The sequence below is a fragment of the Rhipicephalus microplus genome, unplaced genomic scaffold, assembly GCF_043290135.1.
Source record: "Rhipicephalus microplus isolate Deutch F79 unplaced genomic scaffold, USDA_Rmic scaffold_23, whole genome shotgun sequence".
NCBI lineage: Eukaryota > Metazoa > Arthropoda > Arachnida > Ixodida > Ixodidae > Rhipicephalus > Rhipicephalus microplus.
In genome coordinates this window covers 4,650,989-4,671,297 of record NW_027464596.1, presented here as the reverse complement: position 1 = coordinate 4,671,297, position 20,309 = coordinate 4,650,989, and the positions used below count along the sequence as shown (strand labels likewise).

General features: G+C 44.4%; 1 protein-coding gene across 1 annotated transcript; it reads right to left on the bottom strand.

Moving 5' to 3' along the window:
* Positions 1-2,022: 2,022 nt before the first annotated feature.
* Positions 2,023-11,423, bottom strand: LOC142786389 (uncharacterized). The gene is made up of 2 exons (XM_075884058.1): positions 11,137-11,423; positions 2,023-6,269 (listed from the first exon to the last, which is right to left on the bottom strand). Exons 1-2 carry the CDS (start codon positions 11,378-11,380, stop codon positions 3,727-3,729), a joined length of 2,787 nt encoding a protein of 928 aa, XP_075740173.1. The 5' UTR covers positions 11,381-11,423; the 3' UTR covers positions 2,023-3,726.
* Between the last annotated feature and the right edge of the window lie 8,886 nt (positions 11,424-20,309).

Below are 20,309 nucleotides of genomic sequence, written 5' to 3'. Positions count from 1 at the left end.
GAAGCGAAATGTTTGCTGCACTTAACCACCGCTGTAGATGAAGATATAGAGTCCTTAATTAGGCCTACTAGTTTATTATAAGCAGCCTAGTTAAATGATCAATGCCAGGCTAGCAGCAAGCTCGGCGTTTCCCACTCCTTGGGATGCCTCTTCCTGATCGTCTGCACACACCTTGCAAGAAGGCAGGTGAACTTACAGTACAAAACTGCTTATTGAAAGCAAAAGTCAAAGGCAAAATCAGATCAGGTCAATACAAATTATTGCCCAGTGGCCACCGATTCCCGGATCGTGCTCCTCACATTCAAACATACAACTCGTCTATAAACAGTCGTGATATGGGGTGGAACCATTGTTCGAATCTCTCACCCCATTTCGACCAATGAGCACATCAGATCCTTATACCGAAAAAAAAAGGCGAGGCTATTCCAGTCTCTATCGTAGCCGCCCACTTTCGAGCCCACCCATTACAGTGCATCTTTGGAGCAACACTGTACGACAACTATACAGCAATGTTCCAAGGCCCTTTGTTTACAACTTGCTTCTGTTTCCGTGTAGTCAGCCTGGCGCGGTGACATTACTCGTAAGTCCCTCAGCTAGCTTGGATGTCGCCAACCCCAAGCAAGTTAGCTTGCCCTTCGCCCCACACAAAGTCAAAGCCAAATTTGTCGTCACTTTTGTCATTTTGAAGCCATAGATGCGCGCTGATGAGGGGTCCCCTTTGTCGGCGTTCGGGCTTCCCCTCCTTAAACAATGTCACCAGCCACTTAAACGCCTGTTCATCCTCGGCAAAACGAAAATTCTCCTCTTGTTCACCACTTTACATGAAACCGTGCCGGCACGGCCGAATTCCTCGCACAACCGCAAGTTGCTTCCGAGGTCACTCCCAATACGTAGCAAGCGTCCGCTGCTCCAACCTACTACGCCATAAATAATCATATTTTTGTGAGTAGGCCGGGATTCACTATGATATTCTTCGTCATTACTTTTTAGGAGAAGCGTGGTGTCCGCTGAAAACTTGCGATGATTTTTTTATGCAGTGGCTGACGACGATGAAGAATTATGCCTAAAGTGGACATGCGCCGCAGCTAGCTGATGAACAAGGACAAGCTTTTATAACGGGTTGGAGCATTGGACGACCCGCTCGTTACGCTATTCGCATTCTGTGACGCCTGGTTGTTCCTCTGCTGCTCTAAAAACGCTTTATAATAACGCTATTGCTTTTCCGACATCAAGCCTGCCTGTAAGACAAGTTTGGAACGGAGTTTCAAGCACCGACATGGTTAATACTGGGCCGGCACGCAGGAAGCCCGGGTTCGAATCCTGCTGCGTTCCTGGTGTTTTCATTTACGAAGTTTTTTTTCCTATTTCGTGCGATAATGATTACGGACATCGGCGGCGGCGGAGAATACGGTGCACGCGACCATTGCTGTGATATAATAACAGCTTTCGCTGTAAAAAGAAAAGGGGGGGGGGGCGCTGTTTACGCCATTATGGAACTTTTTTATACACATCTGTAGGCAGACTCCTGATTACAGTTGTATAGGGTGGTATATATGTCGAAACTGCTGTAATAAGCCATATATTCGGAGGAACATCGAGCTACCGCCGCTTCCATCCTGTTCAAAATGTCGTAGATGTGCCTTTAGCCTTTACATGTACTTAAACACATTCTGAACAGGCGTCACTGCTGTGTGATATCTTCGGCTCTGTGTTTTCAAAGTTCAAGAATTTCGGAGCGTGTTTTTCGGAGTTTATTTCAGGACAGAATATCCGCGTTTATCGGTGTCTATTTCTCGTAAATATCAAATTTTCCGAAATTTGGTGTTTAATGTGGCACCATAAGTTGTTGCAATGTCTAGTGAAAACGTTTTATTGTTGTGGATTATCTTTCTTTTTCACCCTTAATTTTTTTCTCACTTCCTGTTTAATCAAGTTCGGTTGTTGATGTGCACTGCTTTAAACTCGTCCAAGTGTACGTTTTGCGGGAAGCAGGAGATACCGTCAAGCTGCGTACCAGCGCTTTTTCGAAGCCTCCCTTATCATCTTGATGAAAAATCAAGTGCCTTTTATTATTATTATTATTATTATTATTATTATTATTATTATTATTATTATTATTATTATTGCTTCCAGATCTTAGATGAAGTTACATCTGAAGACAAAATTTTGAACACACTAAATGTATTTAGAAATCTGCAAGGACTGAACGCGCAAACACATATACATACATGCACACATATCTGAATACAAAACACCCACGTTCATACGTATTGCAACATTAAAGCTTGTTTTGATAGACGCGATCGCACTTTATGAGGTTGCTGCTACTGATGAAGGTGCGTTTTTTTATTGATCTTTGTTAGCTTTGGAAATGCCTGTTCGAAATCGGAGATTATTGGATAAACCTCAATTGTGAAGAATTTTACCAGTGAGTGCTTATCGAAAATTTTCGCATTCATCTGAAAACACCGAGCCCTACGCCCAACAATAGCGAAATCCTAATTCACCAGCACATTAATTAATCTCAACTTGTGATGTGCTTCGAAAACACTGGTGCTCATCAATTAACCAAGAAGTGTCAGGTACGTTAGTCAAAAATAGTTACTGGCGTTTCTTTTGCCAAAACCACGATTGATTAAGAGGCACGGGTGGCGGTGGACTACGGATTCCGTTCGACCGCCTGCTGTTTTGTAACGTACACCTAAATCAGCCTCAATGCAGCACCAGTGTGCGAGAACGGCAGGAGCGTAACTTTCATAGGGCTTTTATAGGCCAAAAGCTTTTATATTAAAAAAAAGTACCTTGTATAGACAGCAAAAAGTTTAAGCGGTAGCTGTAGAGTAGGTCCATCGCATTTAATGTGGTTGTCGTACAGTTGCACGTAAGGTATCTCAGTTGACTTCAGCCAAGGTAATGATTGATATTTTGGTTATGCTTTTCTGACTATAGTGAAGCCACTGATGCACGCACATTGTATTTCGATGTAAAAAGACACACTGCCAATAAGCTTCTTGGTTGTTGGTCACCCTACAGGGCTATTGGCCTGATGACCGGATTTCCTACGAGTTTTTGCTTGTCTTTTCTTTAAGCTTCGGTGATATTACCTGGGACACCTCACATAACATTCCAACGTGCCCATTAAAGTATGGATATTATTTCCTTATATGAAAAACAAGAGGTGCATTTCAAAGGGAGGCCGCTGGAATTACGTGTTCTAGCTATATTTTGAGGCATATGCTGGACATCGTTGTCCAGCATATGCTGGACAACGATGTCCAGCATATGCTTGTTTATTTACTTCTGTCGTGTTGATCGACTGACAAACTTATTAGGGCTCTTCAGCTGGTGCATCAGGGCATTATAGATGTGGCGTAAAACCGCGAAGCATATGAAAGTATACCGAAAATTTAGTCTTCGCTAACACGCGCATTTAGAAAGATTGAAGTTTGCTAAAAGTGTGAAATCATAGGTTGTCTAGGTCACACCCACATAGCTAGTGAGAAAACGTTCCTTGTCGCCTTACTGAAGTTGCTCTAAGAGGTGGTAAGCGCCGCCGATGTGCTCATAAAGTATTTAGAAGTGGCGTAAATTCTAACGATCGCCTGCGTAATAAAAGCGGAGAGAAATTGCATATTTAAAGCGAAGTTCGCAGCCCAAAAACAGAGCATTATAGAGCTAGTCGCAGCAGATTGCCGAGACCCAAGTGAGCATTCCTTGAGACACCTTCTACTTCCTTAAGGTGCCTTTGCAGATTATCTTAGGCATCTTGGCTAGAGATTCTTGCACGGACAATGCGTCATCAGGGACAAACTCCGAGAAATCTACGTCATCAAGTCGAGGCACCGGCATCACACCGATACACGGCTGTCTACGTGGTATTAACACCACGTCCTTCAGGCTCAAACCTGTCGCGAATTCATTTATCACCTCAGCGAGTTCAATGCCGCTGTATCTTGTGTTCACATAACTTTCCGCCAACACATCCTTCTCAAGGCTCAAGTCTCCGTTAACAGCAGTCGTAGCGTTTTCTCCTTCAACAGACAGGGTTTCCATTTCTCTCAGTTGGAATGTTGCTTTTTCTGTATTTCTTGGACTTGGCCACTTTGTGGACAGATCCGGAGCTTCGGGCTCCCAACAATCCATAGAAGTTGGAATTGGTCCTGGCGTAGCGTCGTCAGCGTTTCCAGCTTCTTCGTTAAGAGTATCTATTTCTTGGGTTGTTTCTCCCGTTATCGACTCCCTATAGCTCGCATCATCTATCACAATCTCGCTGTCATCGCCTCCTAGAGATAAGACAATGTAGTCTTCCATGAACGACAGTGTCGTCGACGTGCCACAGCATTCGTCTGCGCGCTTGTCATCACCTTTTGATACATTCTCGTTCAGCCATTGTTCCGATGAGTCGACAGCTCGAGACTTCGCCGATGAAGAGCTCTCGTGATGAAACAGCTCGACGCGGCTGTACTGCCGGAATCCTGCGACCGAGCAGTCCAGCGTGGCCATGTCCATGTCCCGCTCCAAATTGCTCTGGTCGCTCTTGGAGCTCTCCCAGAGAGCGGGCGTGTGAGGACGCTGATCGAGGCGCTCTTTGAGTCTGAGGTACTCATCGACAGGCATGTGGGCCGATGACTGCTTGTGCTCTAAAGCACGTTCGTTCTTCTCGCAGCACCAACAGTTGGAGCCGCTTTGGCGAGGTTCGAATGCCTCCTGGTCACCCGTCTCGTAGCACACGGACTCGGCCTCAAACGACAGTGGGCAGCTGACCGTTCTCTTTGCACGACCGAAAGGACTCGGCGTCCGGGTGTCACACGTCTCGGGAGACGTCGGCCTGCCTGCTACACTGGCGCCTTTCGCTCTTTCCGTGCCAGTAGCCACGGTTATGGCATCTTTGGCAGCCAGCGCTGAGCCCCATAGGCTCAGCGCCGTCTTGTCGCGAAATAGCGTGTTGACAGCGCTCCAGGACATGTTCGTATTATCAGCCGATCCGCATAAAACGTCTGACAAGAGGAAGGAGAGCTCGGGCTGCGGCGATAGCTGAGCGCTGTCGCTTGATGAAGCGTCAATTACGCTCACTGCCATTTTGTCACACATCTGACGGCTGGCTGTAGCTGCGAGTTGGGTCGAGGCGCTTCGTCGTTCAGCGTCGAAGTCTAGCAGCAGGCTCTTGCTCTGTTCGGGAGATCTTAAGAACTGAGAGACAGTTGCGCTGTTTTGTGTTGTGCTCGGGATGCTATGGATCCTCAAGATGAGTCCTTTAGCAGACTTACCACTCTTAACAGCGCATGTGCTAGGAATACCAGCGTTTGCTTTAGGAAAGTCAACGTGAACAGCCTGGTCATGCTTTGCGTTAACATCATTTCTGGCATCGCTTTCTCCCACTGGCTCGAAAGACACATTGCCTTGGTATATAGCAGATACACCGGCAGCACGTTCACTTTTCATTTCTGAACAACTTTTGTCCGGTGGACTTTCAGCTAGTATGGCCTTGCCGGCATCGTCAAACGACGCGCTTGCCTTCTTCGTATCTTCCGTGTCTAGAATGATGGACAGCACACCCTTCGGCTTTGATGCGACCGTGTCTCTCGTGACGTGACGGGGAGTCTCCAACGCTAAGCTAGCCGTCAATGTTTCCTTGACTTCCAATGGGATAGCCTGGGAGGAGAGTTTTCGCTTTCTCCTAGTCGAGTCCTTTTCGAACATTCCCCTGGCCTCACGGCATTCTTCTGCGGACAGAACATATTTAGGTCGCCGCCTTTCTGCCTCCGTACACAGGTGCGAGGCCGGAAAGGCACCCTGGATCAGTCGCAGATTTGGCGAGTTCGAATTCTCCCGAGCAGGGCATTCGCAACGGCTCTCACTGGCGCTATTCCTGAGCACATTAATCCTGTTTCGCATTATGGTGGGGTCTCGCAATTTAAGCGCACTCTTCTTGTCTCTGGAGAAAGACGCATGGTTGTCACTCGAAGTCCGAGTGCTCTTACAAGGGTTTAGTTTACTATGCCAGTCTTTGCTGAGCTGACCATGACAGCGAGCGTCGACTGTGCTCGAGTTTGAAGATGTCCTCTCTGCGTTTGACTGCTCAGTAGGCAATGACTTGTCGGATGAACAGCGTGAGGTAGCTCGAACATGCTGTGAGACGTGATTTGAGGGCACTGCATTCACCTCGTCGCCGCATTCGCTTGTTCTACTGTCGGCGTTCCTGGTACGAAAGACGACCCCTGGAGGCTCCCTGCTGCTTTCACAGCCGTGGACGCCACCCTGGCTGCATCCTACAAGCAATGTAAATGAAATATCGTCAGATTCCTTCGATTTGGCCTATGTAAGCTTCAGCCTAAATGTAAACTGAGGAATATCAGATAGTAGATGAATCCTCGCCAGAAAGCAAATCACCTTCTCTAGGGAACCTATATGGAACAGGGGTGTAAGCGCTAAATTTTTATTTCCTTTGTGGTAGGGCAGTAGGATGGAGACGGGGCGTCTGACCCTTCCATTCTTTATGTAGGTATGTACAGTACATATGAATATGCAAGAATATAACAACTCTGGGAAGGGGGGGGTGTAGTTAGAGCCGTCAACTACCACTCGGTAATTTCAAAGCTAATGGAAGTAATAAAAATGAATATAATAAAGAGGAGCTGCTCCAGATTAGATAATATAGTCAAAATAAGTCGGCCAGTAAGGATCGCTGTGCCGAAGGCGCAGCCTTAATTCTGTGTCGACACATCTTGACGAACGGCTAAGCTCATTAAAGTAGTTGTTTTGTGAACTGTGTGGGGGACGTGTTGACGTAATCCTGCTGCATTCTGCGGCCGCCTGTTCAAGAGACAAGGGTCGAAGCAAGTGATATCCTTGTTTCAGTCATCTAGATATTACAAAAAATCATGTGGCCCTTCTGACTGTGTATATTTCACGACGAAACATTAAAAAGGGCTTTTTTCTTGGTCACGATGTAGCGAGAGTCTGTCGATAACTCTGACGAGCACGACAATTGGCTAGTTAGAATGCTTTTTGTATTTTATTTGTAGTAACATTACACATTTCCAGCCCTATTTTATTGGGTCGTTCAAATCGGTACATTCCTTCTACGATTGCATTTTTTGCATTCCATGTTTGCAGGAAATTGAATCCACAATACTGAATCAGTTACTAATTGTTTACTACTTGTGTTTTAGTTGCGTTCATCTGCGATGCCCATGATGGAGTGGGTTCCACCATGTGTATTGCAGATGAACTTCTATTCACGTTACTATTATGAGTGACAGTTCGTGGACGGCTAGCGAAAACGGGCACTGCATGTGTCCGGCTACCTCTGTGTCCAACTATCGATCGACTAAAAGTTAGAGTCGTGTACTTTTCGACTGCGCTGTCAGTGCACACAATGTGTTAAGTTCATAGCATGTTCCAGATCCGTGCCTGGTGCATAATCTGTGCGTAATAAAACTAAACAGGCCATAAACAAACTCTTGCACGCACGTGTCGTCACGCACTCATTCCTACCCACTGTGGCGCGCCCTGCAACCATCCCAAAAGCCTAGCAATGTACACTTATATTCTGAGAGCTCTTCTAGTCTCATGTAAAAAAAAACTTTTTAAAAATCACAAAGACACTACTACACTCTGGATATGTGATGGTAGCGACGGCTTTATAGAAGAACGGTTGCAAGAAGCGGTAAACATAGTGGAACAATACCTACGCGGAACAGGGCCTTCTTGTTATGCGGAAAAGTCTGAACTGCTTTCATACCTCCGCACACACAGAGGCAGGCAACTGTAACAGTATACACAGGCATTACCCTGAAGACGTCCGATGGACGCGTCATACCGACAGTCGATAAACTACGGGTTTTAGAACTTCTGGTTGAAAGCAAAGGCACAAATGGTGAGACAGTCGGCAAATTGAAAGCCTGGGTTGAGCAAACGATGCGACTCATTAAAAAAATAAGTAACAAACAGCAGGGCATGAAGGAATGTAGTGTTTTTCAGCTTATCTACTCCTTCGTGCTCAGCCACATTACTTATGTCACTGCCTACTATTTTTGGTTCGCGGCAGAAAAAACTAAACTCAATGGGCTCATGAGACGAGTTTGTAAACAGGAAGAAGTCTAGGGCTTCCGTGCACAGTACCAGCACGGAACTCCTTCTTAAACTAGGCCTTCATAATACACTTCAAAAATAATTGAAGCGGAACAGATCTCGCAGTACGAGCGTTTGAGCGATACGAAAGCAGGTCGCCAAATTCTCAAGAGTCTTGACATTTCTTACCACGCACAGCATGGGATCAAATACGACACACCACGCGAAATCCGCACTGAACTCATGATATTACCATTCTCAAAGAACATGCACCCTAAGCACAACAAAGGTAGAAGAATCAGTAAAGCCAAAGTTATGCTCCGAACTTATGGACGCAATAAGGAGGCGGTCGTCGTCGATGCAGCACGCGATCGAAACTATTGCCGTTTTGCTTCTGCGGTTGTACACCATACGCGCAAATGCATAACCAGCGCTTCAATTATTACAAATCACGCAAATACGCAGAGGAGGTCACTATCGCACTTTTAAGTCTTTAGTCTTTACTAAAGGCAAAATCCACTCTAACGGCAGAAATGCGGGCACTCTCTGGTTTCCCGTCCACACACCCGTCGACCCACGGAGGTCAATCTTAACGAGGAGGCACACGACGTGGCTCGAGGTCTCACGTTCCGGGCCACGTCCGTCGTTGACACCACCCGTACGCACCCTATCGTGAACTTACCAAATTTAACGACATTACCCAACAATATAGACTTGATTGATTGATATGTGGGGTTTAAAGTCCCAAAACCACCATATGATTATGAGAGACGCCGTAGGGGAGGGCTGCGAAAATTTCGGCCACCTTGCGTTCTTTAACGTGCACCCAAATCTGAGTACACGGGCCTACAACATTTCCGCCTCCATCAGAAATGCAGCCGCCGCAGCCGGCATCCGAACAATATAGACTTCATCGACGGGAATACTCCCCGCCTCACCCCAAGCTCAACCGGGCCCAGCCCGTTCAATGACGGCAATTACAAACAGACACCTACACTAATCGTATATCTATGAAACACATTTGCGCCGACTTGTATATGACCGATTTGTGCCAGTATTGTAGTAATAGGGCCACACTAGCGCCTATTCTCTGGGAGTGTCCAGCACTAATTGACAATATGAGAGACGCGGACTCCTATGAGGACCTTCGTGAGTGTTGACACACCGCGCTGCTCAGCTCAGGACTAGATAATCAACTCTGGGTGATGCAGCAGGCCAAGCAAGCTGCTGAGAGACATGATCACTTGGCTGACTCTTAGGCGGGAAGCTAGCCCAGTTGTTCACTCACTCACTCACTCACTCACTCACTCACTCACTCACTCATATCCAAGGAGTGAATGATGAGTGGGGCGAAGCGTCCCTCTGTCTGTCTGTCTGTCTGTCTGTCTGTCTGTCTGTCTGTTATCTATCTATCTATCTATCTATCTATCTATCTATCTATCTATCTCTCTATCTATCTATCTACCTATCTGTCTATCTATGTCTGTCTGTCTGTCTGTCTGTCTGTCTGTCTGTCTGTCTGTCTGTCTGTCTGTCTGTCTGTCTGTCTGTCTGTCTGTCTGTCTGTCTGTCTGACAAATAGCCAGGTTCTTCGCGCTTTCCGCCGAACCTTACCATCGCCTTACGGACGCACCTTTCATTAGTCCTTTTCCACCGAGCTTCAACCTTCCTCTATTAGCGGGCCTTATTTTAGTTAGCCTGTTTTCACCGAGCCCTAGGCTCCCTCTATCTGCGAGTTACTTTTTAGTTCGACCTTTTGATCGAGCGTCAAGCCCCCAGTATTTGCGAGCGACCTTTTGGTTAGCGCTTTCCACCGAACCTCTACATCCTTTTATTAGCGAGCCTTATTTTGGTTAGCCCTTTTTAACGAGCCCTAAGCTGTCTCTATTTGCGAGCCTCTTTCTGGTTCACCCTTTTACACTGAGCCTCACCCTCACCTCTTTTATCGAGGCACCACCTTTCAGTTTTTGTCACGCCTATCTCAGCACAGCACAGCGTTTCCACCAGGCCTCATTCCTGCCAGGCGCCAGCGAAATGTTATGCAAGAACAGCTTCGCTGTTAGAAAGTGATTGTGACTGGGTGTAAAGCATCGGGGTAATGTGCTGCGGAAGTGAAATGAAGCCCTTTCGCAATGACCACTTACGCGTGCGACCAATAACACCACGAAATCAGGCGTAGTCCCCTACGAGCCCTTCATCGAAGTGACAAGAGATGAATTTCTCCCTCTCAATTCAAATACAAGGCCCCGTGCTGACAGACAGGACCCTACAAAAGTATGCCTCTAGACTCGGTGGAGTGTCTATTTCTGCGGTAATCTTTAGTAAGGCAAACTATTAGTGTTAACAAATTGAGAAAGCTGAGCGGATGAGCAGTACTGCTTTGCAATGTTGAGGCTGTCAGTGATGGCCTCAACCAACGGAACTCGTTCATGCTTTCATTATTTATACCGTAGTGGTCCACTGTGGTGGTGCAGCGGCTATAGGGTGCAAAATTAAATGTGCGAATTTGTTGATGTAAAAAGGCAGTAACGGCTCCTTCCTGTCGCAAGCAAGTACCAGCGTGAACAGACACTCACGAGAGAACACACGTTTCGCTCGTGGATGTCTCTTTGCGCGGGTACTTCTTTTCTCTATCCAATAAACGAGCTCGTCCCTTAAAAAAAACATAAACGATGTTCCTTTCTATTACTATTTTATTCAACTTGTGATGTGGTGTTCGTTTAATGCTCAAAATACACGAAACGGGTATTTTCACTGCACTTATTTCTTGCACATTCTACTTCGCCTCTGGCTGTGGTTTCGTCTTCCTACACTTTTGTCTAAGTCGTGCCGCTCGGTTTAAGGCGCAAATACCTCGCCGTTGAATTGCACAGGCAAACACGAAGCTGTCACGTCAAAAGCAGTAGGTAGCGTCTAAGCCCAATGTGTTTGCCTTTGTACATGACATTATCGAGTATTTCTAGGATATACGGCCAACCCCCAACTGTACCCATGAATAATGGGAAGACTCGCGCATGTAAGAACAACCGGCTTAGAAAAACAGATGCAGTAAGTTGAACGTACGCACTCCCCCGTGGCAGAGGGTGACCTGCACAAGAGCCTCGCCGCTTTGTCCGAGCTCGTTGTGGTGCGACTTATCAGCGACGGCGACCACTTCGTCGTGCCCTTCGTGGCGTTCAGACGCCGCATCGCTGCTCGCCCGACAAGACGCGCCGGTCGAACGAAGCTCGTCGGCAGACTCGCGCCCGGCGTAGCCGGCATGTACGACGTCGCCCGGCTCGATGGTGCCGCTGGTGGGCTCGGTCATTCTCGGGGCCGCCACAACTATTGTCGTTACTTGTGCGAACAACCGTGGCTCACACCCACTCCAGCTGACTGCCCATAAATCAGGTGGATATAGAAAAAAAATTGAATATAGGAACTTGGGGATTTTCACCTTGTTTTGTCGCAGTCCTTTTTACAGTCCCAAGTGGAGTGAACGAGGAAAAATGGTTGCAAATGGGTTGGATAAGAATAAAATACGTCAATGAAGCTTGTAGTATCAAAGCTTTAACGCGTTTTTACAAAACATATAACGGAGCTACAAAATGAAATAACTAAGCCTTTTGAAATTTCTTGCTGAATTGTTTTTGTCCCACATTGTAAGAAAGGCTCGCCAACCCTACTCACATAGACGACTTTCTCACACAGAGCTGGCGCTCCGCTCAAAAGAGAGGTTTGTTGTGGCTAGTGGCTGATCAAGATGATGACGCCTCAAACACGGCTGATACACACGTTTTAAAAGTGCTCTGTTTTTTGGCCAGTCCCCCAGCGGAGGTGTGTGTCTCTGTTCAAGGTTCTACCCTACAATATGCCACAACCAATTAAGGGAATCTGCAAAGAATGAACTATCAGTAGCTCTTTGTTTATACTCTGTCTTCCGTTATGTGCCTAAAAAGACAACGAGAAATTGAAACATAATTTTTGTGGTCTTTTTTTATCTCTGTCTTTTATTGTGATAGCAATCTATATGGACACTCTCGGCTGGATTTCGCCACCGGCGTCGATGTCATGCACCGTATATGTATACGTATCTATATATAAGAAAACGCAAGAAAAAAATCCAGAAAGAAAGGACTCCGGCGCAAGGAATCGAATGTAGGACCTCCGCGTCGTGAATGCGAGGCATTAACCACTGAGCTACCGAAGGGTACCTCCTAGAAAGCTCAAACGGCAAGCTATTTATATCTACCACTTACCGCTGTTTGCGGGAATCCTGGAGGGGGCGGAACTATCGTGGTTTCAGCATTATCAGCAAGATGGGGCAATGAGCGCGTGGCAGCTCTCAACCATCGCGCGCACTTTGACCCGCTGTGACGAGGGGGGTGGACGATCTTTCGCGCACCCTTACCCCCCGTGGGGGGGGGATCATACGTCTTGGCTGGCGTAAGGCTTGCACTGGAACGATTCTGTTGTAGTTACAGAGCGCATAAAGGTCACTGCAATAGTTGCACAGCCTCCGTTTTCGAAAAGAGTGCGCTTTTCAGGCACAGCGAAGTAACAACTGAAACGCTTCTTCGCGTTCATCTGTACTTTGAGTACGTTTCATGCGTCATTTATGCGTAAGAAACGTGGGTCACGTTTCAATGCGCTTGCCTTTCTGCCCGTGACCTTCCAATTTGTTGCTATCGCATTCATTGTTTCACCTATGTGGCAACGCTGAGACTTTTTTTTTATGTCTACAGCACTAGAAAGAAGATATTAGAGATGCCGAGTGTAAACGAGGTAGCTCCTGTCATGTTCGCCTGATGATGAGCCATTACAAGCAACTTCAATCATTAGTGTCATTTAAGGCACCAACCGTCAATAACGTGACAGCTGTGTTTCGCAGAAGTTACTTGTCACAAAAGCAGCGCAGACGACTGGACGACGAACATTGAGGTGACAGCGCAGGACAGCGCCACGTCCTGAATCTTCTTCATCCCGTTGTCTGCGCTGTTTCGCCGCACTGTCAATGAGTCAACTAGCCCATCTAAGAACTCTCGCCCAGAGGTACCTTTTCGCTGTTCTGCGCGATATTCGATAAAAATTACCGCACCCTTCAAATGAAAAAAAAAGAACAAGAACATTGCAGTGTCATCGTTCTGCTTATCAGCGCACCAGCTCTTCAGATTGCGAATATCCAGTTCTCCTACATTATCAGTTACGTAGGTTGTTTGATGAAAAAGTGATATAGTCTAATTTCTCTGATTTGTTATCTTAAAATGAACATGATTCTTCAAGAAACGCTTACCTCTCCAATAAAAAGTTGTTCTGAAGAAAGTGTTAGATTAATAGAAGTCTAGTATCTATCTATCTATCTATCTATCTATCTATCTATCTATCTATCTATCTATCTATCTATCTATCTATCTATCTATCTATCTATCTATCTATCTATCTATCTATCTATCTATCTATCTATCTATCTATCTGCGTACGTTTGGGTTTGGTGGTCACCCCTCAACTTTGGCGTGAACCAAAATTAAAATTAGCATGGAAGGGTAAGATGGTTTTACAGATATGACGCGCTGGTCAAGACATGAATAATGTCACAATCCCGTCACGTACGTCGTCAAACACTTCCCGCCAGACAGTGGCAGGGTGGGTATGTGCGGCTGGTTTGCGGGTATATGCCACAGGTGATTGACACTTAGTCTCTGCCGAGGAACGACGAGAACACACATGGACAATTTTAACACGTGAGCGTCAAGCAATACCTGACATCGCTGGCGTCGAGCCAACGAAGCATAAAAGAAATTTCAGTGTTAAGAAAAACCTGACATAGGCAGCGTTGACCCTTCTGACGAATGCAAATAATAAATTTCAGGGTCCCAGCTGGAATCAAACCCAAGCATTCTGCGTGGCAGTCAGGCATTCTACCAGAGTCTCGGACACCAGGTCTCGGAACTAGTTTTTTTTTTAAATACACGTTAATCTTCGTGAAATGTCAATAGTGGTTGCAGTGCTGCCTACCTAATTTTATAAACATTACATATTTACTACTTTGACACAGCCGTGACGTCAGGGTAACGTCAATTGTGGTTAGGTGCAATACGCTGAAGTTTACAAGAACAGTATCTTCGCGAGCATCAGCGCATCATAACAGCGTCTGGTATTCCTAATACGCATGTTCCAGTTGACATCGTTGCGCAAGTGCAAACAACCGGTTATATACACATCTGCAACTCTTCAACATATGTATGTGTGTGCAACATTTGTACATATATTTAGCGTCGTTTTACGACATGTCGCTGAATAAAAAAGTTGCAGCACAGTCACCTTCCCACCGCATGGTTCGTATAACGTTGATTCTCAGGTATGTGAGATCTGCCGAATTTTTTTTAACAGTCAGCACCGCGACAAAAACTCGACAGGAATGAAACACTAGAACAGCAAGGAACGAATAAAGGAATGGAATTTCCGACGGCTCGTTTTTTCGTGAGGCACAACTTTAACGAAGCGAAGGAAAGTAAAGGGAGCATTAATTGTACTCTTTCAAGCGGATTGTAATAACTGTGATATAGATTTGAAAAGAATAAAGCGGACGAAGACTTGCCGCTGGCAGGGATGATCTTCAAATTATATTGTTGTTGCCTAGCAACCGCTGATGCCACAGCTGATCCGCACCTGCCGCTCCCAGAGTAGAGTAGCGTAGACTCTAGGAACTGCGGCTCATACCCAGATTGGGGGAGCACGCGCTCTCTTCGCCTTGATCTTCGCACTCTTCTTTATTGTCTCACTCATCTTCTGCTTCGTTGTCATAACACGTACGTCGATTTCTGCGGCGCAGGATGTGATAACTATGTAGATTGAGACAAGCATAGTAAGTTGCAAACAAGTAAAGAGAAGCGGCGATATATATATATAAAGAGAATTTTTATAGGGGAAATATTTTCGTGAGACGAGATTTGAACCTGCGCACCCACAATCCAAACGGAAGTGTTTTAACCACTCAGCGATCCAGGCACTCTAGCGGTATATAGCGTAAGATAATAATAATAATAATAATAATAATAATATTAATAATAATAATAATAATAATAATAATAATAATAATAATAATAATAATAATAATAATAATAATAATAATAATAATAATAATAATAATAATAATAGTAATAATAATAATAATAATAATAATAATAATAATAATAATACCATTATTATTATTATTATTATTATTATTATTATTATTATTATTATTATTATTATTATTATTATTATTATTATTATTATTATTATTATTATTATTATTAGTGTTAACAAATTGAGAAAGCTGAGCGGATGAGCAGGACTTCTTCGCAATGTTGAGGCGGTCAGTGATGGCCTCAACCAATGGAACTCGTTCATGCTTTCATTATTTATACCGTAGTGGTCCATTGTGGTGGTGTAGCGGCTAGGGTGCAAAAATAAATGTGCGAATTCGTTGATGTTCCAGGATTGCACGAGCGTAGGCTGCTACGTGGCTCATCGGAGATCGGCTCATCGTCGAGCAGCAGGATCCTTTCAGCTAAAACTTGGTTTGCTTTTCATTCCTCGTATTTCTTGTTAGTTTCTCTCAACTGAAACGTTGTGGCAGCCCTTTGGAGGTCAGGCAAGTCAGAATATTCTGATGTCTTTCTCATCACCTGGCCTAGGGCACTCCCCTTGGCTGGCCTCACTACCGGTCAAGGATTGGCCGCTCGATACCTTGCTACGCCGTGGAGATAGCTACGTCCCTGTGGCTCTGGTTCCTACAAATGGGGATTCCATTCCAATGAAGAATCCGAAGGTAATACAAGTGGAGCTTCAGAAAGCCTCGTCGCTTTTCCAGAAGATTACTGAGGTCCGCCAGTTCGGCCGAGGGGGTATCCTGTGCTGCTCTGCAGATCAGGATTGCGTGCGAGAGCTTCTGAATTGCTCTGAGTTTGCTGCACAGCTGGTGAGCCCGTTTATTCCAGCTCATCTTGCATGTACGAGTGGCATAGTCCGTGGGGTGGATACGAGTCTGGCACCTCAAGAAATTCTTGACTTATTTGCAGTAGCTGGGGCAGTTTCAGTCTCTCGATGCACCCGAACAACTGATAAAACAAAATCGCCTACTGAATCAGTTATAGTAACTTTTGCAGGAAGAGTCAGACCAACAAAAATTAAGGCATGGTCACTAATCTACAAAGTGGAACCACTTTCCCCGAAACCTTTGCAATGCTCAAAATGTTGGCGATTCGGCCACAGCATGAAAGGATGCAGATCACAGGCTAGATGTCGTCTGTGCGGAGAGAGTCATGACAGCTGCGACAACAAATCTGATGACCAGAATTGCTGCTTGTGTAATGGAGCGCACCCTGCAGACTCTGCTGAATGGGGCACAAAAGAAAGAGAAATTAATGTTCTAGAAATCATAGAACGCAGGCATTGCTCCAGGAGGGAAGCGGTAGCAGAAATGCATGAAAGATCGAAAGGTTACGCAGGCATAACATCCCGGCACACGGTGGCAATGAATGCATCGCTCGCAAAGTCGATTACTGAGGTTATTGAAAAGTCTACTGAAAAGGCAATGCAGCGTCTGGCAGCTACTCTTTTTGAAGCCTTGGCTGATATGTTAACACAACAGCTGACACAAATCATTGGCACAGTTTCTGTGCAAAATCAGGATTCGCACGCTCTGTTGATTTCAAGGGGTACAGAGGAGGAGAATCAGACAGTTAATCATAGATCTATCTCTCCGAAAGCAGGACCTTCAAAAAATAGAGTTCAGGCTGAGTCAGAACCTGTGACAGATGATTCAGGAGACTTTACAGATATGAACACAGAATCTCTAAGAACTTTGAAACGTAACAGATCTCCCCCTTCTAAAAAGTCTTCTCAGAACCCAAAATCCAAGAAATACTTGTCAAAGAAAAACTTCTTTGAGAACCTTTCAAAAAATGATTTCTTGAAAAAAGATATTCTGGATCAGGCAGCTTCTTTTGCCGGTATAGCATCAAAATAGGTTCCCTAAAAATTCTGAAGTGGAACTGCCGGTCTATTTGGTCGGCAACTACAGATTTACAACATATTTCTTCGCAAATTTCTCCCGACATAATTGCCATTTAGGAAACCTGGCTTGCTAACGGTAAAAAATTTTACATAAGAAATTATCGATTAATCCGACTGGATCGGCCGAGTAGAGGTGGCGGTCTGGCTTTCTTGATATCAACTAAATTTAGTCACAGAGTCAAAATATCGTATCAGTGTATGGATACGAATAACTAAATTCTGGTGTTAGACATAACACTACCAGACTGTTTGCCTTTCTCTTTTGCAAATGTATACTTTCCTGCAGGAGTTAAAGACACGAGATGCCTTGATATTATGTTCTCTTCATGCAGAAAAGAAATAGTACTTTGTGGTGATTTCAATTCACACCATGTGTCTTGGGGCTTTAGATGTGATGTATGTGGAAGACGTTTGTGGGAATGGATGCTTGATAATAACTTTTTCTGCTTGAACTCACACGGTGCTGCATTCGTAAGAGGTAACTCTAAATCGACTACTGATGTAACATTTTCCAGCTCTACTTTAAGCATATCCTCGTGGAATATAATAGATTGTGCTACAAACAGTGACCACATTCCCATTACTTTTGAAATTAAGTTCCCGAGGTTTAGTTTGGCAGGGAAAGTTGGCTCATTCGTAAATTATGCTAAATTACAAAAAGACTTAAAATCTACGTTAACGTTTTGCGAGGAAATGCAGGAAGACCTTAGGGCTATGAGTCTATGTGCGGTGTTGAAACGATCATTAAAAAATTCAACGTTTACTGTAAACTCGAACACAGCGGGATCTTTTAGCCCGTGGTGGAATCTAGAATGTATCAGGGGATAGAGAATGCGAAAAGCGGCTTGGAAAAAGCTGTTAATTAACCAATGCCCCCAAAATTTGAGTGATTATAAATTCATGGCCGCTGGTTTTAAGCGTCTAGTGCGCAAAGCAAAAGAAGGCTATAATATAAATAAATTTAATTATCTATCTAAGTCAAAAAATAGGAAAATGCTTTTCAGGTTTTTACGTGCCAGAAAAATGATTCCACAGGCAGAAAGCAGTCATTCCACCATTATGTCTCCTCGCGAACTCTCTGACTTCTTGGAAAATATTGCTAAAGGCTTGCAAACCAGGTTTACGACAATTATGTCAAAGTCCATGGTGAAATTAAGGGTGGATTGTGATTTCCAGGACGTATCTTTAGCTGAACTGGCGGATGTGATGAAGAGCTTACCGCCCGCTGCTCCTGGACCTGATGGGGTGACCTCTACAATGATTAAAGTGCTATACGAAATATCCCCACATGAAATCCGTAATATAGTTAATTATTCACTGAAAAATTCTTGGATTCCGGCAGATTGGAAGCTTTCCAAAATAATTCCGATACTTAAGAAACAGGGAATGGAGTTTACTCTTGATAACATAAGGCCTATTTCATTGACATCTAACCTTGTCAAGCTTGTAGAGAGAGTCTTAAATGTCCGTATAATAAACTACATCAATGAACATACAATACTAAATCCCAGACAAATTGGCTTTAGATCGGGACACTCCATTTGGTGTGCACATGTGGATTCGGAAAGTTGCATACAGCTGGCTCGGCATCGCCGCGAATAATGTGCACTAGTCAGTCTAGACTTAGCTAAAGCCTACGACAAAGTGGAGTATCCTATCCTAATCCAGCAGATGCAAGACTATCGCTTTCCGAAATATATAACAGCATGGATTACAGAGTTTGTGAAAGACGGAGAATTTTATTGCTTCTTGGATGGTTGCTCTTCTAAACCATATAAGCAAACACGAGGTGTACCTCAGGGCTCAGTATTATCCCCGGTGTTATTCAACTTATTACTAAGTTCCATTCCAACTCATCAGGATATCCAAATTTACGTATTTGCAGATGATATTACTTTCTTCGCAACAAACAGTGATCTGCACTCATTGTATCAGGCATTACAGAATTACATGAACATGCTAGAAGGATGGCTTGACAATATCCATATGTCATAGAACGTCAAAAAAAGTGCGCTTCTGCCATTTTCTTTTAAGGATCTTGTCAACATTTCCCTGATGTATCGTACCGAGCTCATTCCTCAGGTCGATTTCCTGAAATACCTAGGCATCGTATATAATAGGACGCTAAATTGGAAAAGCCATATAGACGAGGTTGGCTGTAATGCGTCACGTGCCTTGGGGTGGTTACGCAAATTGGGAAACAGAAAAATAGGATTGCGTAGGAGTTCATTGATAATGATTTACAAGATGTATGTGCGGCCTATTATGGAATTCGGGTGCGTATTAGTTTCAGGCAGCGCGGCTTACAAGATGAGACAATTAATATTATTAGAAAGAGAAGCTTTGCGCTTGTGTCTTGGACTCCCCAAATTTGTGGCAAATAATGTTTTGTATGTGGAAGCGCGCCTTCCACCTTTGTTAACTCGGTTTAGAATACTTACAGCTCAAACTTTCTTAATATACAATTCGCCTCTGCGACAAGCTTCTTACGTTTTTATTCAAGAACCAACCGCATTCTTGGGAACACAATGGTCTAGACTACACTCCCCTCAGATTAGGTTCGTCCAAGCGCTGCTAAAGCCTCTCACTGTAAATATTGATCAGATTGCCATAACGAAGACGCCTAATTCAAAACTTGAAATTAAATTTGATGATATTTTCCCCTCTAATGCGAAACAACTGCCCCTTCAATATTTAAATATTCGGTTAAAAGATTACTTGACTCATATGTCCATAAACAACATTATTGCGACGGATGCATCCGTATTGAACGAAAAGGCTGGAGTAGGCATCTTCTGTACTTCTCTCGACTGGTCTTTCTCAGTTAGATTACCAGATTACGCGCCTATATTCATCGCTAAATTATTTGCTATAATTCTAGCGCTTCGTAAACTTCCTGCAAGCGAATCAGAAGCGTCATACTTACCGATTCTCTCTCAGTATGCACTGCACTATCTACATCAAAAAATTTGACAATATTGAGTATGATTAGAAGTTTATTTCCAGCAAACCTGAAAAAATTTCACTTGCTATGGATACCTGGCCACTGTGGGATTTATCCAAATGAGATGGCAGACTCGTTAGCCATCTTTAAGCGGACCACTCTTACCTATTTTACCTGATTTCGCCTACGTAACAGCACTCAGATATAGAAATGCTTGTTTGCACAAAGAAATAGAAACATTATCATTGGATAA